We start from the raw sequence: 9,995 nt of genomic DNA on the forward strand, positions 1-9,995 counted from the left end.
GCCAAAAAAAAAAAAAAAAAAAAAAGCTAAAATAATTTTTAATAGTTGGAGAAAAATTCATTCGTGATAGACAGCCGACATGCTATATTGTACTCGATCCATTCCGAAATTGTATGTTATATTCATTTCCATCCTCAAAATATATTTTATTTTCTCTTTTTTAAAATTTCCTTCAGAACTCCTAGAGTCTCGTTTATCAAAGAAACTTTACCTTTCATAGAAAACAATTGCTCCACAATCTGAAGCTTGAAATCCTCAATTTCAGAGGGAACTATCATGGTTGCTCGTTGGAATGCAAGTAATGAAAGTATACTTGGTCAATTCCTTGTAGTCAGCTTGCAAGCACACATGCCTATTTGGGAGAAGCAACGAAGTAGTATAGTTGTTTCCATCACCTCTCATAAGCATTGATTTTATGGTGCTGAAGAGTCCAAATACTCCAAAAACTCCTAACAAGATTTCTTTTGGGGTTTTATATTACTTCCAAATCTAGCAAAGTTTATTAGAAGGAACAATGTTTACCTTGTTGAGGTACTTGAAAGGAATGTAACAGATGTTTACTGTTGAGGCACTTTAAAGAAATGAAGAAGGAAAAGTAGAAATTAACAAACGAGAAATCTGATTTTACAATTTTCTTTCTTCTAGTGTATGCACAACTAATCCCTTTACTGTGAAATTGAATTAGTTCTCCTGAGTATGAATCTTAACCAGTTGTTAATTCTAGAGATAGAAATGAGGAATATTAATATGCATAGCATGCATGTTTTATTATTTGAAATCATTTCATAAGTAGTATAGGTAGAATAATTATTTTAATCGCATGACTTCGTCATTTTGTTTGAATGAAAAACAATTTCATAGATGATTTAAAATTACAGACGAGGGGGAGGAAAGCCATGCCCCACACCAAAGGAGATTGCAAGAAAATCTTCCAATTGGCTGTAATTGTAACTGAATGAATACATGATTGTTGAAACGAGAAACATTGTTCAAGATTGCCACAAAAGCAAGGGAGTGTAAGAAATGATCAATGGATTGCCCTTTGTTGACATTGAATTTCCAATCTTTTAGACTCGTGCTTAAAGGGTAGGGGAGATAGCCTTGGGGTTTGCTCCATTGTTGCAATTTGTATGGAGTTATTTTTGGAAAGAAATATTAAAATTTTTAAGGGACAGGAGAATTATTTTGGAGAACCTATGAATTAGGATTTCTTTTAGCATTATTGGCATCTTCAATCAACATATCTTAGAGAACCCAAAAGATTTCATTTGACAACCTTTTCTAAAGATTCCGTTTGATGGGTTTGACTTTTGGGTTCCATCATTCCTCCGTACCCTCACTGTCTTATGTACTTTTTGGCTCAATATAAATGGAAATGTCTGAAAATGTTATACATGACAGTGATGGAAAAATAATATTATACCCTTCGAAGTGGATGACTTGATCTGTATGCATGTAGGGCTCTCTTGATCTTGTTCGATTCTATCTACCTTTTCTATGACAGTTTTTTTCGCATTCTTTTTGTGCTTATTCATGAGTCATTATGGAAAGGACATACAGTAAGAATCACCGGAGGTTCAATCTCACCTAGATTTATGACGTTTGCCATTATATATATTTAATTATGAACTTCTGCCAGTTGCATTATTTCCCTTTTGATCCATACATTTATTGATTTATGTTAGAATATATTGTAGGTTAACAGCAGTTCACAGTGGGATGAATCAGTTTTGCTTTATGGCTTGAGCTATGTTTTAATAGAATTTATTTTTAATGAATTATATAATCTTCTTACCATGATGATTTATGATCTGAACAGTTCTTACTTGCATTCCTGGAAGAGAAGCCCATTAAGAAAAGGTCATGTCACGAGGTATTGCATCATTGCTGTCAAGTGCATGCCTGCAAGGTCCTTGTTTTCTCATCTTCTGCTTGTACTTTCAGGATGTTCAATGTACAGCGAGGCCTAGTTTTATAGTTGATGATTTAGATGATGAGGACATGGTTGATGATGCTATTGAAGAGAGTGATGATGACGTTTTTGACTCCGTCTGTGCATTTTGTGATAATGGTGGTAACCTTCTATGGTATGCATTTCTGTTATTCTTTGTCGTGAGATTAACATTTTGGTTGATCTTTTAATTATGTGCTAACCAACATTGGGCAAGTGGTCAATGGAACATGTAGAAAACGTAAAAGGGACTATGGGGAATAGGTTTAAGCTTCAGGGGTGCTACTACTAAAATATTCAAATCCTTCAAATCTTTGACAACCAAAGGTTGTACGACAGATGGTTGTCATAAGAGATAAGTTGAAGTGCACGTAGATTGACTCGAACACTCAAAGCATGTCAAACGAAATTAAAACTTATGAAACATAATTTTGAAATCTATGTTATGTTTTGTGGATTTCCCAGGCATTCATTAATTGGTGACTGGTGCGTGTTAGTTAGAATTTGTCATCATTCTTACACTTTTTATGTATCATTCATTCAATAGCTATAATTGTACTATTCATTGCTCATCCTTATCACTGTTGGAAAGGAATGTAACTGTTCTTTGCCACCTTCACTATATTCTTAAAAACAGAAAGAACTGAATTTAGACACCAGATGGAATTGTGTAAATCAAAATGCTTCCATAATTATTTCCACAACAAGCCATCAAAAGTGTTTAAGTGCAATTAATTACACCAGGTAGCAGCAATGGGCTTCAATTGATTTACCACAAGGTCAGAAGCCTATTTGTGAAGGTCTTGATGTGCACAAAATTCCTTGACATTGTGGCCAAGTTTGTCACCTCTCATTTTGATCTATGGCTGGGAACATTTTGTCGTTCCTCCAAGGGCCTTTGGTAACTCATCATCAAACGAAGTGACCTTTGCTGAAGAGAATCAAGGTGAAAGTCTGTGGTGGGCTCATGATCACTACCAAGTTTTAGGAATAATTTTGGATTGGCTTGGCCCCTTTAGCAAAAGGCTACCAGAATTTCTTAACCTACCAAAATCATCGTCTATTATGGATTATCGGTGACAACCTTTAACCTGTGACATTGGTTTTTGAGGACTTTTTTGGGGATACCAAGATACAAAAGTGGGCTTCCTTCTCCCATTCACACTCCTCTCGTGGTCACTTCCAAGCCAAAACAACCATTCCTAGATCTACATAAGGTGGAACATTGAAGGTGCACAATAGGTAACATAAATGAACAAATTGGTTTTGTATTTGAGTTGTTGAGAGCCAGAGCTATGACTACGACAAAACAAGTAGATTTATACATAAAAATTTTGCCCTCTTCTTGAGACTACGATGAAATTAATAGGTAAATATTTTTTCAGGCTTCCAATCAAACACCCATGAACAACCAAAGCCTTGCAGCAAAGAAGCCCAAATATTTCCACGGAAGGGGAGTGGAAAAATAGTTTATCCTCCCTTGTATTTAGGCAAAACATGCAGCAGCTTAGAAAGTTCAAAATTGACATTTTCGCTGAACTTTATCTACCGAGTGGCCAAGAAGCGAAACCAAGATAAAATGTTCATCTTTCTTGGATTCTTTGACTTCTGTAAACTACACAAATTTTCGGAGGAAAAGTTGCTGCAACTGATTGTGACAAGTGATTTTACTGTGAAATCCAGAACTTGGAGAGGACTTTTGTAACTTTCCTTTTCTTTGAATATGTGAACCACCTAGCTTTCTTCCTTCCATACTCATGGATTACCACTGATATGATAGGATTAGTGGATAATTAGATATCTTAGTTAATTCCTTAGTTTTCCATTTCTCTATTTTACAGATAATTTCCTCTTGTATTGTTAACATTTGTTTGGTAATAAATATTGTTTTATAGACTTCTTGAGAAATCTTCTTAGTCACTTAGACAACACCAATTTGGTATTGGAGTGACCATCTGGGCCAACGTAGGCCTGCTCTCTGTGGAAAGCTTTTGTTTACCCAGATGGATATCTTTTCGAGTACCCTTTTTTCAAGATTAGAGAGGAAATTTCAATAATTTTTGCGAAAGAATGGAATTTTATAGGACACAAGAAGGAAATTCAACGCTAGAAAATCTTCTTTCAGATTTGAATCACGGCCAATGGAGGAGACCAATTGGATCAATTTACAACAAATCAAGTACTTGACAAGGCAAAATTTTGGATAATATAAAGAACGTTAAAAAAAAGCCAAGAAATCACTTGGAGTCGTGAAATTGCACAAGAAACGTCCACAAAATCATGATAAGATTTTGCATAAACCTCCACTGATATGGTAGGATTAGTGGTTAATTAGATATCATAGTTAATTAGGATTAGGTTTAGACTGTTTGGTTAATTTCTTGGTTTATTAGGATTAACATTCGTTTGTTTTCCAATATTCTATAATTAGGATTAGGTTTAGACTGTTTGATTTGTTTCTTGAAATCATAGTTCAATGGAATTACTGTTTTTATTTTTATTTATTGTTTAATTTAATAATGAGAAATGGACATTTCACGGAGAGAACATGAAGGAATATAAGAAGGGCATACAAAAAGGCAGCTCAACTAAATAAGTCAGACCCTATACAGGAAAGGCTGCTAGTTTTAAATAATTAGATCTGATGGATAATTACAAGCTGTTGAAAATTGATGCCCAAGTTGAAGCATTAAGCCTAACAAGTGATTTTCATTTTGATTTGTCATGCAGCTGTGATGGGAGGTGCATGAGGTCCTTTCATGCAACTGAAGAGAATGATGATGAATGTTTGTCACTTGGTCTCTCGAAAGAAGAAGTAGATGTATGCAATATTATATTATTTTTGTTCTATATGCTTGCCTACTCTCTTCGATAATTTTCTTTAATAGATACAAACTTTTTTTTGCAGGCAATTGAAAACTATTTTTGCAAGAATTGCGAGTATAAACAGCACCAATGTTATGCTTGCGGGAATTTAGGTTCATCTGATAAAGCTTCTGGTGCTGAGGTATGGGCTTAATATTGTATACTGAATTGATGTGTTGGATTTGTTGACTTCTTTTTTGACCAGAATCAAAATTGTACATCAACAAAATGAAAAGAGACTATTGCTTAAAGGTACAAACTCCATGGAGGAGCGGAAAACAAAATAGTAAAAAAGACGATTAAAAAACAAGTACGATGCAGAGAAATTTTAAATGATGAATATGAGTTACAAGGACTGCCGTTTTTTTTCTTTCTAGCTCGCTAAATGATCATGTCCTCTTGATATTGATTTCTTCTTTGATTCTAAGGACTGTCGTTTTTTTCTTTCTGTTCTTGCATGGATTTAGAATCTTCGTTATTTTAATTTTAATTTATTTATTTCATTGTTAGTTATGCCAATATCCCATGGCTCCCCTTTTTGGTTCACATAATTTTAGGCAATTGTCTGTCTTTGATCATTACCTAATATGATTTATCATCACTTTTCAGGTATTCCAATGTGTAAATGCAACTTGTGGTCATTTTTATCATCCTAAATGTGTTTCAAAATTGCTTCATCGTGAAAATAAAATTGCTGCTGAGGAACTTGAGAGGAAGATTGCTTCTGGAGAATCTTTTTCTTGCCCTGTGCATAAGTGTTCTGTTTGTGAACTTGGTGAAAATAAGAAAGTACACGAATTACAGTTTGCTGTTTGCCGTCGTTGCCCAAAATCCTATCACAGAAAATGCTTACCAAGGTATCATTTGTATTTCTGTATGGTGAATTGAGTTTTTTTTTTTTTTTTAGTTCTGCTGCTCAAGTGGTTGAGGCATGCGTGGCTTTTTCAGGAAGATCACTTTTGAAGATTCAGACGATGATGAAACCACAACCAGGGCATGGGAAGGGCTATTACCTAATCGCATATTGATATATTGCTTGTAAGAGTGCAGTGATAGCTGTTACTACTATTGATTTAATCAGTATTAGCCTGTTAATGATTTTTTTTTATTTTAATTTGTCCAGAGACCATGATATCAATGAGGACATTGGGACTCCAGACAGGGACCATATTAAATTCCCTGGAATTGAAAAGAGTAAAATTCCCATCCAGCAAAAGAAAATTTCTACAGTTGATACAAGAAAAGGGAAAACAATAGATTTTCGTGGGATTAGGGAAAGAGTTGTATCAAAAAAGGAAAATATGTCAGATGACCATTTTCAGGGAAAATCTGCTGCAAAAGTATCGAAATCATTTGAAAGGTTCTCATCTGAAGGGAAGGTTCTTAGCAAAGAAGCTGAGAAATCATTGTTGGGCTCTGAATCTAGAAAAGTGAAATTAGGTAATGTTTCAAGAAAGTCTTTGAATCAAAATACAGAATCTGTCCGCATGGACATTGATAAGACTATCAAAGGTAAAAAATCCTCAGTTGTAAAGTCTGCCGCATCAACCAAGAGGTCTGATCAAAATAAGGCTTCCAAGGAGGATAACAGTGAACTGGGCAAGTCTGACACCTCTAAGCCTCTGACAAAGAAGTTGAACAGTGGGATGGTTCAATTAGATGCCGATACGGAGAGGAGGTGGCGAACGCATACTACTTAACAATTGGTTTCTGTTTCATTTTTAAAATAAAAAAGGGATAAAGGAATTACGACAGTTCTAAACTCCCATGAATTGCATGTTTACATTTTTTGTAGAACTGACCTGTTCTAAATATCTTTACTTGTGATGTAGGCTAATGGATTTAATGAAAAATGTTGCATCTTCAATTACTTTAGAGGACGTAGTTCAGAAACACAAAGTACCATCTACTCATGCATACTCTTTAAAAAATGTTGTGGACAAGACAATTAAGATGGGGAAGTTGGAAGGTTCAGTTGAGGTACGGAATCATTAGTCTACTTAAAGTGATCTTGTAGTTTCTTACCCTTGAATGGTCTACTGTTTTGGTTGTTAGGCTGTTCGAGCTGCTTTACGCAAGCTTGAAGAAGGATGTAGCATTGAGGAAGCAGAAGCTGTTTGTGAGCCTGAAGTTCTTTATCACATATTTAAGTGGAAGGTGGTAACAATTTCTTATTGCACCGTTCAAAATCACTTTTTCTTTAGGTTTTAATTTTTCTGCATCTTTGACCAATTATTTGAGGAAGCGTAATCTTTCACTGACTATTATTTTGGGTGCTTGAATTCCTGAACTATTTTGTGCTTATATATTATTCCGAGATCTTGCATACTAAGGTTTTATTAATGTTTTGAAAAGGACAGAACTTTTCACTGTAAACGTGAAAAGCCACCAGTAAAATATAGAACCTCCCTTCGGAAGTGATAGGGCAAGGTCCCATGGTCGTGATAATTTTCCTATGGCCTTTTATTAAGACAACTGGCGTCTTTTAAAATGAGGATAAGCTTAGGCGTTGGACTAACTTTGATTTGCTGTGTTTCGAATGGTATCCCTATTTAGGGCTCTGTGCATGGGTTGTAATAATATTGAGAAGCTTATGCGCAATTTCCTTAGGGAAGGGGTGGAAGAAGGAAAAGGGTCGCACTTGGTTTGATGGGTGGTCATTGAGATACCAGTTTACTTGGGGAGGTTGTTTTTAGGCTTGAGAGAAGGGATGTTCGTGTGTGATGAAGGGTTTTTCTTGCAAATCCTTTTTTCTGTAGTTTGTTGAATCCTTCCCCCTTGCGTGAGTTGATTTTTTCTTCTCTATGGAGGATTAAGATTCTAAGGAAAATGAAGTTCTTTACATGACAAGTTTTACATGACCAAGCCAATACTATGAATCAACTTGTGCGATAAATTCCCTCATTAGTTGACCCGTTTTGTTGTATTCTCTATTTAAAAGCGGAGGAAAGCCTAGATCGCATTTTTTGAAATTGCATCTTCTGACGTTTTACCTTTTGCTAGCTCAACACAAGAACACTAGTGATATGATTGATGAGTTCCTCCTCTATTTGACTTTTCATGAAATAGAGTCAGTTCTTATGGGCTTGCTTGGGGGTGTGCTATTTTGTGAGGTGAGCGGAATGACAGAATGTTAGAGGGTTAGAGAGGGAACCTATTGATGTATGGTCCATCGTTAGATTTCATGATTCTTTTCAAATTATTCTTTAGACACCATTTTGTATAGTTGGAGCCCTTTTCTTTAATTGAGCTTTCTTTTGTGCGCTCTCATATTCTTTCATTTTTTTTTAATGAGCTTGGTTAGTCAGTATTAAAAAAATGGGATACAATATGTTAGCATGTGTTGAATTCTTTGTTTCCTTCAGTTAACTACTTCTTGGTTGTAATGAGATACTATTTAACTTTTATTTATTTTATGAATTCCTTTACTGTAGAACAAACTGAGAGTATATCTTGCACCGTTTCTTTATGGCATGCGCTACTCCTCCTTTGGTCGTCATTTTACAAAAGTTGAGAAACTTCAGGAGGTAATACTTATTTTGGTGCTAAGTTTTTCTTTGGCAAATATTTACTTCGGTAATTTTATCTTCAACTGTGGAAGAATGGTCGTGATACTTATTATACTTGTTATATTGTGTGCTCAAGGAACATATTAGGTAATAATAAGATAGACCTGGCCGCAAAATAACAGCAATCCGTTGTTTAAGCCTGATTGTGTACTGCACACTTGGACTCCTGACGACAAGAAACATATGATGGCACACAAACTAGAATTAAGCAGTACAACCTAATTGGATATGCGAGATGGTCTTACCCTCTAAATTTAACCTCCCATGAAAATCAGAGTTATGGGGCATGCTTATTTCTTTGCTGTTATGTGGGGTATTTGACTTGAAAAATAATCGTACAATTTTTAGAGGGTTCAGAGATCTTAGGAGGTGCTAGATTTAAAGCTTCTTTATGGCATCCTTTTATGAGACTTTCTTAATTATCAACCTGGTTTCATTCTTTTGGATTGGAGTCCATTTTTATAGTTAGTTTTGGGATTCCGTTTGTAGACTTGTTTTTTTGCATACACTTGTAGATGCTTTCATTTATTTAAAGCTCAGTTTCTAATAGAAAAGAATATCCAAAGACAGGAAAAACTGCCTCTGTCTCTGTCCCTATCTCTGTCTCTCTCTCTCTCTCTCTCTCTCTCTCTCTCTCTCTTATATACGGTTCATTATATAAACACAGAACAGACTTACAGGTAAACATAATATAAAATAACATTCCCCTAAGTACCTGAAAGGTCCTAAGCACATAAAGCCACGTGTCCTACCTTCTACCTGCCCCTGATAGTTTCTTCAGTTGGGAGACATGTTGAAAATTTGGAAAATATTATTTCCAAGGCAACCTGTCCCACATGGACCCCTTGGATGGCCATGAAATTGACTGTTTTATGGCTATAACCCAAATTCAAGCTCCATCTCTTGCTTATGTTTGTCCGCTAGAATCTTCATACTTTGTTTGGAGAATTATGAGTGGCAGTGTGACCTTATTGCCACAATGCTATAAGATTCAACATTTAGTTGGTCTGATTACTTGTAATTTGTTGGGCCATTATCCACCAAACTCAAAGTTCATCCAAAACAACGGACCTTGGGATAGCTGATGAAAATAAGAGACAAATAGGATGATTTACCATATCAAACGAGAGGTTGAGGAGGTTGCCCATTCAACAGTTACAGAGACTTTACCTAAGTAGAGGTATGGTATGAAGTACACACTTGGCCCAGGAAATCCATCCAATCCACGTTGTTGACTTGTTTTCTACAAGATCGCAAAGATGGGTAAGACAGCAGTTTACCATTTTTCTTTGACCATCCCTTGCAACCACGGCATTTCTTCTTTGATGAATGCTTGAGCCACCAGCATAGCCGTAAATGGGTGTTTATGAATCATACTTCATTAATTGGTCTATGACCTCCAGTATGGGATCCATGCTTTTTCGCCCCCCTTTTCTTTTGGTAGCTCAATTGTGAAATTTCATTCCCCCCCCCCCCCCCCCCCCCCCCCCCCCCCCCCCCCCCCCCCCCCCCCCCCCCCCCCCCCCCCCCCCCCCCCCCCCCCCCCCCCCCCCCCCCCCCCCCCCCCCCCCCCCCCCCCCCCCCCCCCCCCCCCCCCCCCCCCCCCCCCC

General features: G+C 36.6%; 1 protein-coding gene across 5 annotated transcripts in view; it reads left to right on the top strand.

The window, feature by feature from the left end:
• Positions 1-9,995, top strand: part of LOC111480505 (protein ENHANCED DOWNY MILDEW 2) — an 18,623-nt gene that overhangs the window by 1,743 nt on the left and 6,885 nt on the right. For 4 of the 5 annotated variants that reach the window (XM_023125586.1, XM_023125587.1, XM_023125584.1 and 1 more), the window contains exons 4-13: positions 1,820-1,873; positions 1,945-2,087; positions 4,682-4,772; positions 4,860-4,958; positions 5,426-5,673; positions 5,765-5,854; positions 5,940-6,494; positions 6,649-6,796; positions 6,872-6,973; positions 8,251-8,343. In XM_023125586.1, coding sequence (XP_022981354.1) covers positions 1,820-1,873; positions 1,945-2,087; positions 4,682-4,772; positions 4,860-4,958; positions 5,426-5,673; positions 5,765-5,854; positions 5,940-6,494; positions 6,649-6,796; positions 6,872-6,973; positions 8,251-8,343 — 1,623 coding nt within the window. Of the gene's footprint in view, positions 1-1,819; positions 1,874-1,944; positions 2,088-4,477; positions 4,564-4,681; positions 4,773-4,859; positions 4,959-5,425; positions 5,674-5,764; positions 5,855-5,939; positions 6,495-6,648; positions 6,797-6,871; positions 6,974-8,250; positions 8,344-9,995 lie in introns of those variants that run through there. The other variant, XM_023125588.1, reaches the window with a different exon arrangement.

This window comes from Cucurbita maxima, unplaced genomic scaffold (assembly GCF_002738345.1).
Source record: "Cucurbita maxima cultivar Rimu unplaced genomic scaffold, Cmax_1.0 Cma_Scf00006, whole genome shotgun sequence".
Classification (NCBI taxonomy): Eukaryota; Viridiplantae; Streptophyta; class Magnoliopsida; order Cucurbitales; family Cucurbitaceae; genus Cucurbita; species Cucurbita maxima.